The following is a 22782-nucleotide window of genomic DNA, read 5'->3' as shown; positions in this document are numbered from 1 at the left end:
AGTGGATTTTCTTGGATTGTTTTGCAAGACCTGGCTGGGTTGTGGTTTTACTTTGTGTGTTTCTTGCCAAGATGTAACCAAAACTCAGGCAGCATGCCGCTTCTCCAAACGCCCCATCAGGATGGACGGAAGGTAAACTGGAAAGTACGCCCCACTTTTATAGCTCAGTGCTGCGAGTCATGCAGTGTCTTGGATGTGCGGAGAAAAGTTGGCACAACTGTGTGCGATGTCAGGAGGGAAATGATATAGGTATTTCATATTAAGAAAAGTCAGAAAAAGTGTACCACACTGGAATGGTTTGCGTAAAAAGGCGCAAAACGCCGAACTTCACAGCGAAATGATGGATCATTTATCCAAACAAAATCTGTTCATAGCAATCTACAACTAACGTTATCTTTCTGAAGACCGATGGAAGTTGACAACTACTTGGAAAACCAACTGCATTTATGGTAAGGCATGATTTGTAAATAGTTTTATTCTTCAGCTGTATATTCAGTAAATTAAAGGGGAAAACGGTTCATATGACTGAAAAACTGATGACCTCATGTGGGATTCGCCCATATTTCAGTATTTGCCTCTTTGCATCACTTCAAAGGAGCAGGTTAGACTGAAGGATTTAGTATGTAAGCTGATAACAAAAAATGAATTGTGCTTTTTGTTTGTGTTTGACCAGCCCGAAGGATTTTGTAAGACCAATGAGTTTAGTCATGGATGATCACGGATCACAGTCCCATCCACGGAGCTCTGCTGTGAGGTATGTAGGCTGTTCACTGTCATTCGAAATATCAGCTGCCATATCTGTGTATTTTATTTGTCAGTGACGTAAAAAAACCCATGTACCCTGTTGTCCAAATTAACCAATATTATTTTTCTGAGCCAAATCTCCATGGTGGTGATATTGCTGTTAGTTATAAAACAGATAAAGCATGAAAAATAGAAAGAAATGCCTGGAGCTTTTTTTTTCCAGTTTTGCAACTGCTGAAGACATGAGAATAATGCTACCTTTGTATAAAACAAATGCCTCAATAACCAACTTTCAACTAGCATTCCTTTCACTCAGTACATCTCAGCGAACTCACAGTTGTTGCAGACGTTTCAACCTTTGAACTCTCCTCATTTCCTGCTCTCAGAGCTTTACTGAGAAATTGCCTTGACCATATGTTGAGGTCATGGGAAGTATTTTGCAGGCAAAACATTGTGCCTCCTCTGTCTCTGTGATGAGTCGGATGATCGTTTTCTTGTGGAAATCCTGTGCTTCAACTGTGCTTGAAATTGATATTCTATAATCATTCTATCTGATTGGTTGTGTCCAATCAGTCTAAAGAAAATCACTGTCAAAGTGCTATGAGTATATGACACGGTGGAATTTCCCATCAGTTTTAGATTCAGGGACTTGGAGATGATGTCAGCCGCTTGTATTCCAGTGGTTGGAATCATTAAAAAGGGGGGAGTGAGTTTCCAGAGCTTTTTTTTTTTGTACAGTCACTACTCACTCCTTTGGCATTTAGAGGGGATCTGCTGAGTTTTTGAGATTTAAATTAGAGGTGAGATGGAGAATATGAAGCCTTGATAGCAATCCATGCAGTTTCCAAGCCAGTATTCCATGACACTGTAGCTAAGCAAAGTTTCCAGTCCTGCCCTGCATACAGTACTATAATTTCCCATTTGTAAAAATAGCATTCCAGCACATCACATACTGTTTACAAAAAAAAAATTCTTGGTGTGACTTGTATTCATATTTCATAAGTATTGTGTAATCTGGGAGTACAGCCACACTCCCTGGCAATGGAGAGCAGCAGACTACCTAAATCTCTCTGTGGTTTGACTATTATTTGGAAAAGTAAACCACCGTCTTCTATAAGCTGTCAGGGTGTGGGGGGAAGGCACATGTTCTGTGTTTTATTTGTGGCTTCTTATATTTGGAGCCAATAAACTGTTGCTTCTGAAAATCCAGCCACTTGCTGTTCAAAAGCAGTCATATGTTAAGGTTTCATGTGACCCCCTCCCTCCTAAAAGCTATGCTACATTTGTTATCCGACTACCGACCCAGCCAGAATCACTGGGCTGGCTGTTCTCCAAGCACAGATGTTGCTAGCACACTTCCACACAAGTATTATTTAACATGAGTTAGTCTCAACAAAATTACAGATGAGGGTTTCTTTCTTGCTGTATCTGTTAGTCTTCAGCTGAAAACTCATTTCATGACGCTTTTTAAATATGCAATCATCAGAATAATCAACCTTTTTGGAAGCTTGACTATCCAGCAACAGATTCATAATAACTTTATACCTTCGAGATTGTTCATTTATATTCAGTCCGACAGTGCGCCGCTCAGAGCTGGCCCTGTTGATTGGACACACCTTAAACCATGATCTCACATGGCTGGCTTTCCTCAGGGCAGAATGTGGAATTAGTTAAGGTATTGTGAATCCCCACAGCTGTTTCCAGACATGCCGGCAGTCCAAGGGCACAGCTGCTCACATGAGTGCAGAGACGAAAATTATGGCAAGAATGACTGGTCGAAGTAAGCGAGCGGGCATGTCGAGTTAAAACACAGATGACCCTGATGAAGGCCACAAGCCAATACTCGTCGGTTTAACAATAAAGTTGTTCTTTATACTACAAGTGTCGCTGGTTTTGACCTCTTTGGAGTTAAAACACAGTGACTGTTTTACTTACAGCTAGAGACAACAAGGCTGTCTTCATTCAGGAAAATATATAATTGGCTGTACAGCATGCTGCCCTCAGAAACCCACTCAGATTTTCTGGGCTCAAAAAGCAAGATAAAGGATGTCATTCAAAGATACCCACCCACTTGATGTAATAAAGCAGAAGGAAAATCAGCATTAAGTCTTGCCCTGGTAATGAGCTGGTGTGTCTTTGAATACTGGGATGTTTCATCTGATGGATGCTTTCTGCCTCAAAGGGCTAAAACAGACAAAATGGCTAAGATCCAGAGAATAGGGAATAATGGGTCGTCTTTGTCACCACACTCAAGCCAACGCATTGACCGTAAATACCAGTGAATACTTCTCACCGGACAATTATGTGCGTTATGAAACACAGTTTGTTGGTTATTATAACTCATTTTTCTTTTTATCTCTAAAGTACACATCATTATTCTGCATTTATATAATACTGTTATTGTGCAAAGGAGCTGTTTTAAATAGATTTGCTGCACAGATCTTGCCTGGGCACTGGCTGAAGTCTTGGTCCCCCTTTGTTTCTGTAACACTCTCTTCCAGGGCATAACAGTTAGATGCCTCCCACTCTCAGCCTGTGTGAATTAGTTCTTTGTGTGCTCCCAATAGGAACTGTTACTTATCTGCAATAACATTCAAACTTTTTTTATATGACAAAGGAGGAAAGTTTTCTGAATTTGTTTGACCCTCATTATCAGTGTTTGTTTTGTTTAGATGAGATATTTACAGAGAAAGCTGAGCCAGTCCTGACTGACATCACTTGGGTTTGCTACTGGTTTATTGAACAATAATTTGCTGTCTAGTAGAACAGCAGTGATTGGATGATTAATTGCTTAGTCCATCAACAGAGAGTTAATTGGAAAATATTTTGATAATCATATAATTGATGTTGATTGGACAAAACATTTGAAGATGTCACCATGAGTGCTATGAAATTCAAATGTTTTTTTTAAACTATTTTCTGACATAGGCATGCATAAAATGAGGAATAACAAAACTGCACACCTTGAAATGGTTCTCTAGATGGCACTATGTCTATGAATTTGTTGATACTGCTGAATTCAGCTAAATGTCTGTGCATATGGACATTGGCTGTGTTGAATCTGGCACAATATCAGACTAGTAATGAGCTGATATGCCTTATCATCTCCTCACATTCTGTGTAGCAAGCTAATGAACCATGGCATGACACAAACAACAGCCAGCTGTTTCAGCGAGGATATCTATAGTGACTTCTAGCAGAGCCACTTTGTGTTAAACATCCGCTCTATTTCTATTTCAGCTGTATTTCATTATGTAGCATGCCTCTGAGGTGCTGCATTTGGTTGAAAACCGCAGTTAACGTTCAGTATTTAGTTCATGCTGGAGATGTGTAGTGAAACAGAAGTACATTTTACAGAAATTGTAGAAATGCTCCACCCCTGACCATGATTTAGAAAGATTAGCACAGTTGTTGTTCTTGTCTTGGGTTTGCACGCTCACTGTATGTGAGATATGGGTGTAACCCTTGTTACTTTAAGATGAAATGAAATGTTCTTTTTGGATATTCCAGCTCTCGTGGTTTGTGCAGCACTGAATATTCTGTTCACACTATTAGCAATAGTAAGTAAGTAAGTAAATAAGATTCTGCGTGTGCCTGTTTGAGTGAAGATTCACTGTGTGCACACTCACTCACCTTAGACACCTCAGTTCACATGATAAGCAAAGGACAAAAAAGCATGCTGGTGTGCTTTTTGAAAGATGCCCCACTGTAGACAATGCTGCATTGTTTCAGATGAAAGGACATAGTGTGAGAGTTATAATTATGACTCAAGGGGGAGCTGTCTCTCTTCACCAAGGTATTTTATTTAAAGTCTAATGTGAAAAAAAAAGCACAACTTTGGTCAAGTCACCAGAGGTTAGAATGATAATTACCTTTTTCTTTTCTCTACATGCTCTTCAAGCTGTGTAGCAATATCTGGAAGTATATGCCTGCAAGCCCAAACAACAACAAGTTAACCTCTTGATAGGTGTAGTAAATTGAAATAAATCTATTTGTGCATAAACAGAAACTGAAACACAGATGTTCTTTCCTTATGTTCTCTTATCGCACATTTTTTCTGTGCAAAAACCATGAGATTGTTTCAGGGCAATGTTTAGACTGAAAATACTCTGAGATAAGATGAGGGTAATGTACTGTAACAGAGCCCAGTTCACACACTCCGCTGTTTGGGGCATTGTAAAGGGAACTAAGCGATCACCATGTACAGTATAATCTCAAATCTCATTACTTAACTGGCTGGCAGACATACTGACCCGCTAGCTTACGCTGGCTCTACCGTGGTATTAGGCACTGTACAACATACAAATGTGCAAGAGTGAGCACCAAAGGGAACAATAATACTGAATGAAAATGAGGCGGATCACGACAAACGGATATTACATACTGCTTTGAAAACCTAATAAGGTCACAAGGTTGATCTATCAGAATTCTATATAATGGTGTTAAGTGCATCATAAGGGTTTGAGTTTTACAGTGTTAGGAAATACTGTGGGAAAAATGATACTCATAGGAAATTCTCATAGGGTCCCTGTGCTCTTTTTCTCCCTAATCTCTTTCCGTCCCACACATCTTATGAAGTAATGGCCTTTCCAGACCCCCTTTAAAAAGCTTGTGTTTATTGTGAGTGACCTCTCACCAAATTACCAGCTGTGGCTCTGGCCCTGTGTTTTGTCTTTCCTCTGGGATCAACCCCCTTCTGAGTAACTCCTTAGCTCCACCCCTCTGGCCTGCTCCCCAGACACACTAACGTCTCCATTCACTACTTAACCTTCTTATCATCTGACGGTATATGGTGGTGCTGTATGTAGAATGACCCACACATTCTTAAGTGAGAGTGTATGGCTGCTGATAAAAAAAAAAAAAAAAATACAAGGCAATGACCACTTACTTCATAATGGAAAGTCAAATTTATTGCTTCCGTACCAGACAGTGCACACTTAACTAAACAAAGCCATGGCTTGTACATACTTCATACTGTATACAGTAGGTCATAGGATTCAGGAAAAAATAAGTAAAAAATAAGTAATGATTTGTAATACACTGAAGTCATAACCGGCTACTAATGCTGCTAGAAGGCAAAGTTACAGCTTCCTGCTTTTTTGTTGCAAATCCTGTTTCAAACCTTTTGAATGAATCAAAGAAAGGCAGGAAAGCTAAAGCAACGTCTGTTCTTACATGGATAAATAGAGCTAAAAATAAATTGCAAATGCTTTTTAATTTAACCAATCCTTAAGTGTTGATTAGACGAATAACGAAAACATCCTACTGGGGCAGGCCTTTGTCTGGCTGGATCTCTTAAGTGCAAGGTGCTGACAGTCTCTTTTGACAGCTTTTACTCACAATACTACCCATCTGTCTTTCATGAATATATCTGTTGACTTTGGAATATTGCATTAGTTACAGCTCTTCCCATTTTAGTCTTGTTGAAGTTAAATTATGTTACCTAAAATGATGTGTAATTAAGAGAGTTTCTGCATTCTTAAAGTGAGGAAAAACAATGAAATGATCACAATCCAAGGCTTATGAGCGTTTACAGTGCATAGAGAAACAGCTAACTGTTAGGAAAATATGTTGTTCTAAACTTGTGGTTTGCCAGAATAACTATTGTTGTCATTACACTCAACAGACAAGTCTTTTAACATGATTTTGGAGTGAGTCAGTTTTAGCAGAAGTAAGGTGTGGCTTTGAAAAGTTGGCAGTGTGTTTCATAATGAAAAGCAAACACAGGAGAACTACCTGATTAAATTAGGGAGTGGGGAGGATTCCAAGTCCTTTTTTAACAAGACCCTTTGTTTGTTCTTTTGCTCTGATAATCAAATCATTTCTGGCATGATCAGAATTGAGACTCATTCATCATACAGGATTAACACGTACTGCATCATGGTAATCCAACATATTTACTCTAGTCTATGCTAAATCCTGAGTTACCAGTGTGAGCCCACGTGCAGCAGTCCAGCGTACCTCACTGCTCTGTTGCTCCACTGGCCCCACCCACAGGTTTCATGTCTGCACAGGGAGGCAAAGCTGCTTACCGTGCGGCTCACGACCGTGTGGGGAGTGCTACTGACACACGGCGCGCTGGAGCTTTGGTGTGAGGGTAGAGGAGACGGATTTCTGATGTCATAGCTTGGGCGTGGCATTAAGGTGGGCCCTTTGAGGCTGTACTGATAGAGTTTAATCTGTCTGACTACTCATGGGAGATACACAACACAATGGAAATTATTTGAGTGGGGACAAACTTAAGCAAAGAGGTAAGGAGCATGGAATGAAATGTTGGCAAAGTGAGAGGAAAAGCAGGTCTGTCACACCTGCTCTCCAAATTTCTGCTTCAATCTCCTTGTTATGTCTATAGTATTGTCTTTAAAGACTTCCTCTTAAAGTGCTGGAGAGGACCTTGAAATATATTTGTGCACTAAATGTTTAAATTCAGACGGTTATCTGTGTGTTTTGACTTGAAGTGGAGGGTGTGTTGGACTTACTGCACAGTGTGACATGTTTGAGCCTGCACAGTATTGTTTACTAGCTGATAAACTCTTCTGGAGAGTTCTGGGGATGTTTTGGTCATTAGAGCATTTAATTGTTCTCCTAAAATAACTGGGTTGTTTTCTGAAAGTGTGACCAAGCAGAAGGGCCTTTCTTTGAAATCTTGTTTGTTTCTTTGTACATCAGCCCACTATTCCCCAAGGGGCCATCCTGCTACACAGCAGCTGCTAACATACCGGAGTAGGTGTTTTTGCTAATCTTCACCTTCAGAACCTCAAAGGAAAGTAAAATTTCTACTGATTCTGTGGTCTAGTTTCCTCTTTGAGCTGCTTCTACCTGTTTGGTTTAAGATTTGCCTGAAGGGATTTTAATTAATTGGATGGAAAATTTGCATAAAAGTGATATATCTGGTTAGTCATGTAAGCTGGAACAAAGTGTAATGGTATGTAGGGACTTTGATATACAATTGTTCAGTGGGTCACTGTCAGTCTGTGTTTTTTCACACATAAGCACAAAAGTATTTGAAAAATTTCTATAGGAGAAGCAGGTTCTGGATATTATGCTTCATATTCATTTATCATTTTGAAGTTTGTCAGTAGAAATTTAGCTAAAACCAATATTTTGAAGACTTTTAGCATCCTGCACATTTCTCCCAGGTATGAGGCAGAACATCAGACATCGCAAATCAATTGATGGCTGCAATTAAACCAAGATGGTCTGTTGAACACAACATCGTAGCATGCAGTATTTATTCATCACGGTGAATATTTGTTTCAGAGTCCATTTGTATTGACTATTGTATGATGAAACATATCGGATGGCACAATGACAGCAGGCCTGTTATTTCCTGGTAGTCTGTGATCATGTCTGTCAAGTATGTTCAGTGGAATTGAATGGGCTTGTTTGTGAGTGTCAGACCTCCCTGGGAAACCCTGTGAATGAGGCATCAGCACAGTCAAGCTTCGACACGTCTCCTCTCATTCAGCAACACATCCCGGGCTTCTGAAAAAACACAGGCCTGGATGGCAAAAACAAAACAGCCTGTGTCTTCGTGTCTGTCACCTGCTCGAGGTGTCTTGATAAAATCATTGATCACACAGCTGTATAAACTGGGCAGACCCTGAACCTGAGGCATTGTGTACTTTTTCTATACTAATTTATCAATTGTTTCTATTTGGGTATTCACAGCCAAATAACACACTCCATTGAAAGTCACTTATTAGCTGTATCAATAAGGCCTAGTTACAGAGCAGTTGTAAAATGTGTGGAGAAAAAAAAAAGTGTGGACATAGTGCTAAAGAATTCTAATCCCATTGCCAAATAAACAGCCGGAACCATGAAATCAGGACTTTGTACCCAGTAGAGACCACAGTGTGAATGTCTGTTTTAGCTACTTTGTTGACATACTGTATGTGCAGGGAATTCTCGGCATTCATGGCGATATTTGATGGTCCCACACAAACACTATTAATAATATGTATATCATTATTCATCTAAAACTCCCTTCCTTACTGCTCTGCATCTTGCTAAACTGTCCAGTTTGGGGTGAGAAGTGTCACTTTTCAACACAACAATATTATTCTCAGACTCTCTGCTGGTCCCTAGAGGGACAAGCTACAATACTGGACAAAATGAACAACATACTTACAGTTAATCTGCTTTTTGACCACTGGGGGCTAAAAATTTGATGTTTGACCCCAGGTTGGCACTACCAAACAGCACATGGAATCACTAAATTCAAAAGGATTTTTGCTCTGAGAAACTATGTGCTTTCCAAATGCTATGGCAATCAGCCAGTTACATTCTGCAATGTTGTGGGAATTCGAAATTTTACCAACAACAGATATCACAGCAATCCTGCCATCAGTGTGCTTTCTAAGAAAAAAAGTTGATGAGCCTCCATAAAATTCAGGACAGACAGCAGAATTGTAGGAGTAATTATTGTTGGTAATCCTGACATGTTTTTACTGAAGAGAAATTAAACTGGAGTAGTCTGGAATTAAACTCTATTATGTACATGATAACTGTTATCTTCTCAAGCATGAGAACTACAGTCTATAAATAAATGAAAGCTTGAAGTACAAAAGCTGGCAACATGGACTGAAATTTTGGATGTAGATGTATGAATGAAAAGACTACTTCTAAGTAGTGAGTGTGCAGCTCTTCTTCTTTTTCCCCTTTTGCGAGCCAGTATCACACTAAAACAGGTTTTGTTGGGTTTAGACTGTGGAAATGATGACAGGCAGATAGAGGCATGTATTCATCATTTCGGTCAGCCAGATTAGTCAAATGTATTTTGTACAAAACTGAATTAAAAAACGGAATAATAATAATACATTTTATTTATGGAACACTTTTACTCAAAGATGCTTTACATAAGTTAAAAGGATCATTAAAAAAAACAACACACTAAAAGCACAAGGTAGCACATGACATCCATGACACATTAAAAGCAGTTCTGAAAAGGTGAGTTTTGATTAGTATTTTGAACATAGATCGGTGCAGTTGTGGATGTGTTTGGGGATAGATCTACAGAGGAAGGTTGCAGCTATGGTGAAAGCCTTGTCACTCCAGGTTAAACTAAATCATTAATTGGTTTTTAGTCACTACAGGCCTAAAGAACCCCAAAACAAGCTGACATAAGGCGCTTTTTGACTGGAGGAACTTTTTCATAGTTCAAAAGGCCTAATGCGCATCATCTGACGCGTGTCAGTTATCGCTCCCAGTGCATTTAGGCCTTATGAACTGTTGCAGGAACTACTGCTTTTTCATTGTGTCCGCACTGCAGGAGCTAGGAACGATTGTAGTTCTTAGGAAGTCGTTTTGAGGGACTTTTTTTAGCTCCTCCTTCAGGGTAGGTTCTCTCCAAGCACAAGAGTAACCTTGAGGGATGTAAGTGTATGGTGATTGGTCCAGACGTAAGTGTATGATTGGTCGAACACATGAGCCAATACAGCACTGATGATGACTGCCATTTTAAAAAAAACAGTGTAAACTACAGCTCTTAACATTAGCCTTTTGCTTCAAACAATGGAACAAAACATGTCTCCTTTCCAACTCCGCTATTGACATAAAACCCAAGACACACAACAAACACACAACTCTGATCACAACTCTGATAACATCTTGTTATTGTTGAAGTTGTATCTCGCGCAGAAATGACAATGGTATACCAACCGCCGGCTTGCGCCACTTCAGCGTTCCTATTGGCAATGCAAACAGAAAAAAACCCTGGAAGATATGTAGCTCTCGGGGGAGCTCTCCAGTGGGTAGTTCCTCTCAGGTAGTCCTCAGAACTGTTCGATCTGAAAGTGCCTATAGACACACAGCCCTGAGAACCAACATATTATCACCTTATAATGTTGTTGTGGCTAATGTGTCAGCATTTGCCTTCTTGGAGAATTTTTGCCATATGACAAATGTTAAATCCAATATTCACTATAACTTCGGTTTGGTCTCCACCAACTCCTGAGAAAAATATGTATCTAGCTTGTTTCAACTCATTTCTTCACCAGCTAGGTGCTAATTTTGTCTGTCATCTGCTGAGCAGGTAATGTAGATTCAGAAGGTTTTTTAGGTTTTGTTTGCTTAGATGGTTTGCTGCTGCTGCTGGAAACCAGGTTAATGTGAGAAAGAATTATACAGTATATTTGTGGGCTGTAAAACCAAAACAAGGGACTAAAAGGCTCAATAGACTTCTACTTTACAGGTGATACTTCTCAGTGGGTTAGTAACACATTTAGTCATTCTGTTGCAATGTAAAAACGTTGATGAATCATGAATCATTTAACTATAATGCAAAAACGTCTAGCACATATCTCAAATTGTAAGCTAACGGGACATCTCAAACAATTTCAGAAGCTAGTTCTTTTAGTGTGGTACTCAGCTAAATGAGACAAATATAGACAAGTTGATGTTCGGTAAAGTACAATAGTCAACAACTCTTGGCAATACATTTTTTGACAATTTTCTGCAGTACTCGTGTATCATCCTGGCTGACACTGGTGCTGTTGGCCAAAAGATAAACAGACAAACATGAGTGTTTCTGTTGTGTCCCAGTTCTCACAGCTGGTTTGTTCTGTTGATGTCTTTTTTTAATTCCTTAAATTATTGTGCATCCTGTAGGTTACTATCTGTATTTTGGATAACTTCTGATGAACTAAAACCTTACTCATGACTGACACACATAATTTCAGAGCCTGCCACGTAGTTGTTTCAGGAATAGCAGAAAATAATGCCTGACAAAATCTTTCTGACATTTCTATATATGACTGACCCTTTGTCTGAAATGATTAAGCTTGTTCACTATTCACTAGACAACTGTGTAATGTTTTTTTCAGTTGTCAAAAACTAACACTGGTCATTTCAGGTCATGAACAGGATGGTTGTAGTTAGTTGTCATTAGTGTTCACAACTTTTTACATTGTGGCATTTCAGTTCTTTATAAGAGAAGAAGTCAAATCAGACAAATACAGTGTATTTTTAAATAGTGAATAATTTCAGACACATCCTGAATCTGGGAAGTCTGAGCTAGATGTAGATACTTAAAGCATTGGCATACTGAAATATTAACTACCTGAGCCTGTGGGTGCAGCCGGCTTGGTAAACACTTACTACTTTCAGTCAGATCCAGTCAACTCCACAGACTAAGAAGAGGTTTTCATTTAAGACTTGTAGTCCTTGTTATTATCCTGGTACCATCAATCAAATACTTTTCTCAAAATTTCACAGCTCACTCCAGACCCACAGAATGGTTTATAAATGTGGTATGTATAGTTACTAGTCCATGTGACAAAGAAATAGATCATATCTAAGTTGCCCTTTAAGATCAGGAAAAGTCGACATGTAAGATGAATCATGAGATTATGATGATGATGATTATGGTAGTACAGGAAGTGAGCGTGATAGTATCGATAGTACATTTCCCAGCTCTAATTAATTAATGATTAGAATAATGTTGCTCCGGTTTACACATTTAGCAAATACGATATAGTGACTTCATGATTGGCATATCTACAGCCTATTGTAACTGTGTGTGTGTGTGTGTGTTCATATATGTCATAGTGTTTGAGGACAGCCGCCCCCATAGCAAAACTAATAATCCCTTGCTAGACGTGCCTCAGTGGAGCCTGTGACCTTGCATTGCTCAGATTCCTCTGTGCCCCCACATGAGACTTTACAGGCTATAATTCAGGACATTGGGTCTGCAAAAACCCGCTTTATCTATGTGCTGACTAAATGAAGTACCACTTGAATGTTTCCTAAGTTAATGATTCCTTGGCTCACTGAATAACTGAATGGCATTGCAATACAATAGCGTGCTTTTTGCTAACTTGATGGGATTTTGTGTTTACTTTGGTCTCTTATCATAACATCTGCAGCTTTTCCTTTCAGCCAAACAGTAACACAAAACAATGTACTACAGCTATTCTTTAAAGGACCAGTGTAGAAGATTTAGTGGCATCCAGTAGAACAGACTTGGCAGAAATGGAATACAATATTCATAAGTATGTTTTAATTAATGTATAATCCCATGAAAATAAGAATTGTTGTGTTTTTGTTACCTTACAATGAGCCCTTTATGTCTACATAGGGAGCAGGTCCTCTTCCTCGGAGGCCACCATGTTGCACTGCCATGTTTCTACAGTAGCTCAGAACGGTCAAACCAAACACTGGCTCTAGAGAGGGCCTTTTGTGTTTTTTTGCGAGTTTTGCGACCACTGTAGGTTCTCTTAGGGGAAGGGGTACTCAGTTGGTTGCAATCTGCAACCTCACTGCTAGATGCCACTAAATCTTACACACTGGTCCTTTAAATGTCATAATGATGACCGTGTTCAACTCAAATCATCTGTCATTTATAGACAGCAGGTGCCCAGAATAAAGGAAATCTTTGGAAGAATAAAATCAGTGGTATATGAAAATGATTGGCCTTGATTGGGTTTGTTTTTTTGTTTGTTTGTTTTTTGTGGCATACTTTGTCTGTACCTCTCACATGACTGCTCTCTCCCAGATTGACACAGTTTCCATCAATGTTAAGCCTAGACAAACACTCAAAACTGGACTTCAGAACTGAAAAGTTATTGTCATAGTTAATAACACTGAAAAGAAAATGCTAGTAGTACCGAGCAATGGTCACTAATGCATAGGGTGATTTTTCTCCATTAAAAAGAACATACACTACACTATAAAACCAAATCTTACCTAAACACATCATCTGCAGTGACTGAAGCTGAAATCTCTATCTTGCGTCTTATTATCAGCCTCTCTCACATGTCTGTCCATTCACAGCCATTTCTTCAGGCTCAATGAGTAAATCTGTCCACTTGGTTGTCTTGTGACTTGTTTGCAAAGTGGACTTCTCTCTCGCTCTTTCATGTAATAGCCTCACTGCTTTTCTAAAACCTGAGGAAGAAAGGATTCCTTTCATGCTATCTGGTGCACTTCGATTTTCAATCAGATTATTGTCCAAGATAGATAGTAGGAACCATTTTTGACATTTTAAAAAATGCACACACATGCACATGAGTGGAAAATCATTCCCCAGTCCTCTCGTAAGTGTCATTCACTTGTGAGGCTGCCTCAAAGCAACAGTCAAGCCATTTTTTCCCCAAATGCTGAAGCAAATGTGAGAATAATTTACACTCTCTTGTTCAACTACAGGGTGTCGACCAAAAGCAAAGCCCCATCTCCGCCAGGATTAAAGAAGCTGGATTCCCCAGGTTTCTCTCAGTGGTACCCAGGAATCCCTCATTTAACCATGGATCAGAAGGAGAATCTCATTGATAAAGACCTCTCTCTGGTTGTGGTTCTGCCCGATGGAGTGGAAAAAATGACCACGGTTCATGGCAGGTACAGTTAGACCACAGAATCTAAATCAATGTCATGTTCTGTGACAAATGGCCACACATGGACTTCAAAACTAAGTCATTTTAAATCATACAGTTGCACAAAAAGGGAGATCTGCAGTTTGAACAAGAACACTATTTGTTAAGACTAAGCATTTCAATGTTACTGAGACTGATGTCATATTAAGTCATCACATAAAGTTCAGCTCCAGTTAGATTGAGTCAGCGAGGTGGAGTAGCTGAATTTGTGGTTTTAATTAGTATGTGTTCTGGGATCAAAATGGGTTGCTGTTCTTCATTTGTGTTCTCTCATTAAATTATATGAATAAGAATGAATGAACTTTTATACATAAGCACTGTAGATGATCTCATGATTGTGTGCTACAGTACAGTGCAGTATGGACACATACAAACTTTACTGTGTCAACATGCGTCCATGTCAAAGTTTGTTAGAGCAAGGTCTCTGTGTCCTTCTCTGAGTCTACTCGGTCACACTGCTCAGACTTTCCATCAACAGAGTTTACTTAAGATATCATTATCTTTCTCACATTGTTTACAAACATTCTTTCATAGGTATCTTTTGCACCTTGGCCTCTTGAGAAATGGCTCAGACCAATCCACTATGAAAGGATTAAGCATTAAATTCTTTACCTTCTTTCCTCCCTCTAAACCTGTTCTTAGAGCCTGCACAACAGAGTTAACACTTTATTTTTAGGATTAAGTGTAAGGCATTGTGCTTTAACAGTATGGTATAACAGTATCACATAAGCTTCCTGCATGTGGCTACTGTTGCTACTGTAACCTACTGTAAACATTTAATCTTAAATAAGGGTACCAAACTGAAATAAGCTGTCTTTTTAACTCAAAGCAATCGCAGAACTATTGTCGAATCAGATTTTTTTCTTGGTTTCATAATTGTTTTGATGATAGTGTTGTATTTTGCATTGTATAACTGGCACTTCACCACAGTTCTTCCATCTTATGCTGTACACACTATTTGGTTTACTCTGTTTCTTTCAGCAAACCCCTAATGGATTTATTAGTGATGCTTTGTGCAAAGTATCACCTGAACCCATCCAGTTACACCTTAGAACTGGTCACCGCCAACAGGAACAACATCAAGCTCAAACCCAATGCTCTCATAGGAACTTTGGATGCAGAAAAGATCATACTTAAACCTAAAGGGGAGGAGAAAAGTAAGAAGACAGTTCCTCAAATGCCTGAGGTATGTTAAACACAATAAAACACCATGCTTGCACATAAACACTGCTATTTGCTATTTGTGTTGAGTAAACAGATTTTTATCAAAGTGGCACATTTTGTATTCTGCAGGCAACTGTTCGGATGGTGATAAACTACAAAAAGACCCAGAAAACTATATTAAGAGTCAATCCTCGAGTTCCCCTGGCTGAAATCTTGCCAGCAATTTGTGAGAAATGTGAATTTGACAAAGAGACTACAGTTCTATTGAGAGATGTGCAATCACTGGCCCCTTTGGACTTGTCCAGTTCTCTTAATGATTATGCAATAAGGGAAGTTTATGCAAGAGACACAAAAGGTAAGTACGAAATACCCTTCTGTATATTTGGAGATTTTTTGTGGTTTAAAATATCAACCACAAATGTTTGTTTTACTGTACCTTGCTTTGTGCACGTGTTCTGCACTAAATCTCACACTTGTTGGCTCTACAGGACAATCTGCTTCTCCTGTGTGTCCAGCCTCACCATCTCATTCAGGTTGTTAACAGTTTGTAAACTGTATGATTTATATCAACAAAGCTGGAAAGTTTCTGACTAAGACTTATCTTACAATTTGTTTTTTCCAGGAGCAGTTACGCCAGGCAAAGATAAAGATCAGAAAGAAAAAGAAAACAAAGGCCTCTTCAGCGTGTTTAGAAAAAGCAAGAAAAAATCTGACCAGGTATACATGTGGTTTTTTGTTTTTTTTTAGTAACGCAGTAACATTTCATTGTTGCACATACTGTACTGCATTGAGGTTTGACGTTCAGCTCATGCAAAGATGTAACTGTATCAGAAAGTAAATTGAAATGTTCGGAGGGAGGTTTGTGTACTTAGGTTTGTCATTGGTTGACGTCCACTATGTTGTTTGGGAACAGTCCTCTTATCATGTTCTGATTGGGTGTTTGTTCTTTAAAGGCAACGACAGCCAGCGCCCCAGCTTCTCCGGTGCTTGTGAGCAAGCCTCGACCGCTCAGCATGGCCTTGCCTAGCTCAAACTCGTCTCCGCTCACATCCTCCACAAGCCCCACTGATGTGCCTAAGAAGAGACGTGCACCTCAGCCCCCAATCCTTGTGTCTCAGAGCTGCCCCTCGGAGTTCAGCACTCGCCAGAGACTCAACTCTGAACCTAATGCCCAACTGGACAGTGACCAGGTGAGTGAACTCTGACATCTCCATAGCTCTGAATACTTCGTTGTAATGCTAGAATTGCAGTCATATGATTTCTGTGTGTAGGTGCATTGATAATATAACTTAATTAAGTCTTGTTATGTAGATGGCTGGTTTAAGTCGGGGGTCCTCAGCAGAGTCTTCACTGAAGAGAACCAAACGCAAGGCTCCTCCACCCCCTACATCCCCTAGTGTTGTTGTCCAAGAAACAGAACCTCTAGATGAAAATTTGCAAGGTTTGTCTTTGTTTATGTTTGTGTCTATTTATCCATGTCTCAGATCCAAGGATTCATTGGTCACTCATGCAGTGGGCTGCAGGGTTTATTTCTGTTATACATTTAGTTTTACTGCTGCATTGGAAATAAAATATTATTTGTTGTGTGATGTTTTGGTATGTGTACTTTGGCCTCAAAGACAAATATATACTGTATGTCTTTTCAAACTATGCAGCCTGATTCTACAATGTTTGCTTTTTGTGACTCTTGTTCCCCCTAGTGGTCATTATTTAACAGTGGCCCATATTTAACACATTGCATCCCTGTTAGGACCTTAGGTTCATGTGAAGAATGAGACACATTAATCTAAATAGGTTTTATGTTTGACCATACAGATCCTGCATCATCTGTGAATAAGAATTTGTACTGCACTGGTTCTACTAACATGTTTTCTTAACTGCTTCTCTCATTCATTTAGTCCTCAAGCACTTGAGCTTTGTCTTTGCCTGTGTTTGTCTCCATCTGCTCTCTTCCTATTGTGTTTACATGTATTGACTTACTTGAGTCAAACTTTTTAGTATTTTGTCAACTTTTTCAAAATGTAGACTCCTGTCATCAAATCAAAACCATTGAGTCAAAACCAAGTTATTAGGATCTGTGAAACATCTTTATCAAAAATCAAAACTACAATCACATGCAGATTGAGTAAATATTATATCTTAAAAGCCATTTTTTTTTTTGCTACATTCCAAATTACTACAGTATGTGCTCTAAATTCCTTGGAATTTTCCCTTGGTTTAGTTTAGTTAAATCGCTTTGGACTTACTTTCCTGTAATTGTCTAGACACATCTGGCCCTCATTGTATTGTCCTATGATGGAAGTTCCACCCGTCCTGTACACAAAGCAACTTAAAGCAAAATACAAGAATACTGAAAGTGTAAACCAAGGTCTTAAAAACAAACACACCCAATTTACTTTGGTTTACATTACTGAAGTGATAAAGAAAGGAGATACAGTAGTTCACCCAAATTAAAACGCATATTTTCTCACTTTCTGTGGGTGGTATCTAGCCATGCATATCTCTGCCACCACCGTGATACAACAGAGGTGAGTAGAAGTTTGTATTTGATATTCACAGCACTGAAATTGCATTGCAGAAAAAATTTAATTTCTCTGGACAATCTACAGACATCACTGTCAACAGTTTTTATTAGGACATCTTCTATCCACAGCAGGACAGTGTGTCCAGAATTTAAAAAATTGTTTCTCATCGACTTAATTTGTAGATTTCTTTCTTGTCTTCTCTCCTTTTGAATAACTATCTGTATGCCTTTGTGCCTTTCTTTTTCTTGTTTTCTTTACATGCTTGTACTTTTTCAGCGCTGTTGCATCATACAATTTTGCAACTCATTTGCTACCCATGGTCCCTTCACTAACAACATATCTCCCAGATCTCATTAACAAAAAGTGTAATCTCAGACTTTTTACAACTGCTGTCTGCTGTATACGCCATTATTTCCTTCCTCCCATTGCTCTTGGTTTTTGATTTTTTCAGACACTGAAGTTTACAGAGAAAGATAACTTCCTGTGTTGTTTCCCCAACAGACCAGTGCTGCTCAGTAGATATAGAGATCACAGGCTGGGAATAGTGAGAAGCTGCAGCTTTGTTTAAGTAGCCTTGAAATTCCTTTTGCTCTCTGAGCTGCACATCCTTGAAATGCTAAATTAAGAACCAGACAAGGGAGAATAAAATGTAAAATATTATTAAGTTGAATTCATTCATCAGAAGAACCTTTTTTTATTGGAAAGAGTGAATGTGTTTACCCATGAGTACTGTGATAAATATGTCAGATGCTTAGTTTCTCATGCTTTTGGTGGGAAAATTGGACTTTTGTCAATTGAATCAAGAAATGTATGCAGTCACAGTTGTTTTCATATGAACAATTGTTTTTCCTTTGACAGATTTAATGTGATGTTGGATAGTCCACTGATCCTCTAGCAACACTTTCCTTGTAATGCCATTTTAGGCACTGCAAATGTCTATGATTTTGACCATCTCTGTGATGTTGTTTTACAGGCAGTGCAGCTGCTAACACACTGGAGGAGATCATGGAACAAGAGGAGACAACTGCATCTATAATGTCTGCAACTGCTAGCGATGCCCAGGAAGAGGACGGCAGGCTCAGCTTGTCAGCTGATGTTTCATTGCATTCCCCGTCCCCAGATCCTGAGATACTCAGCACAATTTCCATGGAAGACAGTGGGGAAGATCAGTCCCGTGATCTATCCTCAGATGGCAAGTACGAACTCTAGTAAGACTTCTCAAGGCTGAGTCATGTTTTTACATTTAGTATTAGCAATACTCTTAATTGCTCTCTGCATGCTTGATTCTTACAGTCAGCTGCAGAGCACAGTGAATGATTCTGCAACTCTGAGTGATATGAGGACAACTGCTGGCATGGACTCATCTGAACTGGCAGATACTAGTGGGTTTGCACTTTGATATTAGTTGTGGTTGGTGGATTTTGCTTCTCAAAGAAAGTCAACACATCTGTCTCACATGACAAATGTTCTTTTATATACAGATAGTGATCCATGTCAAGTTGAAAACGTGAGCCAACAGCCCATCTGTGAAGAGTCTACAACTGAAAGTGTCGAAGGTGATTGCACTACTGTACCCAGTGGCCTCCCTCTCTCACTGCCCCAGCCTGTAATGCTGGATGCAGAAGCACAGGCCTCTGCTCAGGCAAACACTGAAACCCTCGGGGAGCAGACTGACAGGTTGGAGAGCCCAGTGGCCACCAGCACATCATGCCCCACTGGAGAGGATGCTCAGGTGCAAACAGATGTCACACCACTCCCTGTGCCGCCAGAACAAAACGTGGACCAAGTTCCTTCCTCAGATAATGTGCCTGGCTTAGAATCAGCAGGGAAAAGAGATATGGCCACTTTGACTGAGGAACTGGACCCTGCTGACCTCAAACAAGCCTTACTCCACACCTCAGAGACCTCACCATGCCAAGACTCAGCACCATGTACCCCTCCCACAACAAAGGCACCAACTATTTATGCCACAGACTCTGAGCCAAAGCCCAAGCCTTCCAACGAGTTGACAAGGGACTACATCCCCAAAGTGGGGATGACAACGTATACTATCGTGCCCCAGAAAACTCTGGAGAAACTGAGATATTTTGAAGTTGCACTGACACTGGAGACGCCTCCAGAAGAGGGACTTAACATTGGTTCTCTTCAGTTGGAGGAGTGCACAGCACCCAGGGAACAGACAGAGGTCTCAAAGGAAAAAAGTGAGCTGCACTCTAAAATACCCAGGGAAGAGTTACTGACTAGCACTACTACTACCCAAGGCACTGCTAATGGAAGTATACCTGAATCCAATCATTCCTCATCACCAGTAAGTTTACCTAAAGCAGATGACAAGATCTCATCCCCGACTAATGAGGCATCTAAAGCAGACTCACCAGCAGAGGTCAAGGAGATGAAAATTCCACCCGCAACTAAACCCAAGCCTGGTTCTTTCCGCTTGGCAAAGCACAAAAAAGCACCTGGGCATTATGTAACTTCAGCAGCAGAGAAGAGTCTCAGTGCCAGTCCTGGCTCTGGCCAGATGGAGGCTCAAGGAAGTGCAGAGAGAGCAAAGTTACCACCCCCTCCCCTTCCACCTCCTGTGCAGTGGCAAGATGAGACAACAGAGGCCACTAATGTTGAGCTGAGCCATAAGGAGGATGACAAGAATGTAGCTGTCATGCGATTTACTAGGCAAAGCAGTTTGCCATCTAAAGAGCCAAGCTTAGGGTTAAGTTTGGAGAAATTAAGGAGCTTTGCGGCCCCTAGACCTTATTCTCCCGCGACCCCATCCCGCTTCGCCCAGGCAGTGTCCTCTGCTGTGAAAAGAAGCCAATCCTTATCCCATAGGCCAAAGTTGCCTCAGTCGCCTGTGTCACCACCCTTCTCTCCAATTACAAGTCGGTCACCGGTCATAGAGTCAAAAGGATTATTTAGGTTTAAGGTGAGTCACCAGAGCTTTAAATGTAAAAGCATACTTACATTTAAATATATAGATAAAGATGAAAGCAGCAAAAGACTTGCTCACTTGCATTGCAAATGGTCATATGTTTTTTATAGTATGCTGGGTTGGAACATTGCACTCTGCACTGCTGATCGAAGCAATTATTTGGTTTTCCCCTAAAAGCCGAATATAGAACTGGACAACAGTGCCACTTGTCCCACTACTGTTTTAGTTTTTACCAACGAAAACCTCTTTTGCAACTGAACTGTGGTTGCGAAATAGTTTATCATAGTTCCTGTGACAGTCTAACCCATTAGAGACTAATGTCTCTAATGGGTTGGACTTATCTTATTAGAAAATAATAAAAGACAGACAGGAAATAATAATACTGGATGTACTATATAAATAATACTAAATGGCAGTGGGGACACAAAGGAAATGAGGGGCATTATCTGCTGACATTTTCTAACTGAACAACAATTCAACCACTTTTTTAACTTTTATTTCTGCAGTGTATACTGCACAGAAGAGATAATGAAGGCAACATACCACATAACTCATCACTATCTGAGCTTTAGGGATGGTGTGAGGGCAAAGTAAGTCTGTGTAGAATGAAAACAGAATTAGATGTTCCAATATGATTTCTTAAATTATAAACCTGTAAACCTGTGACGTTGCCTGTCACCCATGGTCTGCATATACATATCTCTATATGATATGCATTTACAATAAAAAGGGTGAGTTGTTCTATCAAATATGAACAAATAGACCTCACTATTCACCTTGTGCTATTGTACTCCATGAAAGTTCAACAATATATTAGATGCAGTTTTCTCTTAATCAAATAGTACTTAAATACACGCAATATTTTAAGTGCAAAATAATCACAATACATCCTATGCAATGTCCCATGCTTTATTTCTGTATTGAAAAGGTCATCTCTTTTCATCAAACTGGCATCATGTTCATGGATGTAGTTTCATATTATGTTGTGTGGAGACAATCCTTTTTTCCCTAAAAACAAAATGTTCCTGTTGTTCACCCTCACCTTAAACATATTGGCCTGTAGAGATACTATTTCAGTGTTAATAGAATCTAATGACATCATTTGCTGTGTTTACTTTTGTTGGAGTCAGTAGTTGTTTTACAGGCTTTTGAAATACCTATAAAAAGATACTGGAGTTTTCTTTTCTTTTTTCTTTTTGCCTAGCACAGTAAGTTTTTGGTGATTGCAAGCATTGTGTCTCTTTTTTAACACCACAGGAAGATGAAAACAGAGAGGCGGATAGTGACAAAGGCTCCACTCTGCAGGGAGTAGAGGGTGAACCACCGGCCTGTAGTGGGGTTGTTCAAATGGAAGGAGAGAGCAATCCATAGAAGTGCCTTAATTCTTCTGACAATATATCATCTACTGTAAGCAACCACATTGAAGTATAATATACAAATGTTTGCACAACACTTGCATGAACCTTTTTTTTTAATTTTTTCTCTTCCAGGAGGAGCTTATCCTGTCTACTTTGAGTTCTCCAGCATCCTTCACCCCATGACACAGGAGAAGAAACTGTCTTTTGTTTTACCTCTTTTGTTTGTCTCCAACAATGTACATAAAATTATGTATTTTGATAATTAATAATTGCTGTATTTTGTCTTATTCTCTCACATCATTAAGTAATACCCCTGGCTGACCTGCATATTTTAATGCTTTTCTTTTATTTTGTGTGGTGACTATCTTGCATTTAATGCATTACTGTTGTGAGTGAATAAGAATGGTAAATGAGAACAATTCTATAAATTATTAGACTGATTTCCTGAGTTGTAATATTATTGGGTTTATCCAGAAAATGTCTAAATAATACTGTATGTGTAGGACAGACCAGGTCTCACCTATGGTACTTAATGCTTCCTATATACATCAAATCTATATTTAAGTTACAGAGTTTTGATTAAGCTATATGCAGAAATACACTGACCTGTACAGTACACCTGTTGTCCTTGTTAAGCAGTGTTATGAATAAAGCTTTTATCATTCCAGTTGCCCTCATTAAACTCATTGCTTTCA

At 39.5% G+C, this 22782-nt stretch overlaps 1 protein-coding gene across 2 annotated transcripts; it reads left to right on the top strand.

Moving 5' to 3' along the window:
* Positions 1-12: 12 nt before the first annotated feature.
* On the top strand, positions 13-22747 carry cobll1b (cordon-bleu WH2 repeat protein-like 1b). Of its 2 annotated transcripts, XM_042425596.1 has the most exons (15): positions 13-132; positions 375-449; positions 674-754; positions 13888-14076; positions 15093-15297; positions 15405-15630; positions 15764-15808; positions 15898-15992; positions 16229-16465; positions 16587-16716; positions 18774-18996; positions 19094-19182; positions 19282-20723; positions 21987-22136; positions 22220-22747. In XM_042425596.1, the coding sequence occupies exons 2-14, from the start codon at positions 409-411 to the stop codon at positions 22098-22100; spliced, it is 3117 nt and encodes a 1038-aa protein (XP_042281530.1). In that variant the 5' UTR covers positions 13-132; positions 375-408; the 3' UTR covers positions 22101-22136; positions 22220-22747. The 2 variants fall into 2 exon arrangements, with proteins under 2 accessions (XP_042281530.1, XP_042281531.1); XM_042425597.1 differs by lacking the exons at positions 13-132; positions 375-449; positions 674-754 and adding an exon at positions 6841-6995.
* Positions 22748-22782: the final 35 nt, after the last annotated feature.

Source organism: Thunnus maccoyii, chromosome 11 (genome assembly GCF_910596095.1).
Source record: "Thunnus maccoyii chromosome 11, fThuMac1.1, whole genome shotgun sequence".
Taxonomy (NCBI): Eukaryota; Metazoa; Chordata; class Actinopteri; order Scombriformes; family Scombridae; genus Thunnus; species Thunnus maccoyii.
The sequence above is the reverse complement of the archived record's forward strand: the minus strand, read 5'-3'. Positions and strand labels throughout refer to the sequence as shown.

What these genes read in the sequence shown, in the direction of transcription:
- cobll1b (XM_042425596.1), top strand. Translation starts at nt 409, where the DNA reads ATGGAAGTTGACAACTACTTGGAAAACCAACTGCATTTATG. An exon ending in ATGACCACGGTTCATGGCAG is followed by an intron (nt 14,077 to 15,092) that starts GTACAGTTAGAC and finishes TGTTTCTTTCAG; the next exon opens with CAAACCCCTAATGGATTTAT. An exon ending in TCTAGATGAAAATTTGCAAG is followed by an intron (nt 16,717 to 18,773) that starts GTTTGTCTTTGT and finishes GTTGTTTTACAG; the next exon opens with GCAGTGCAGCTGCTAACACA.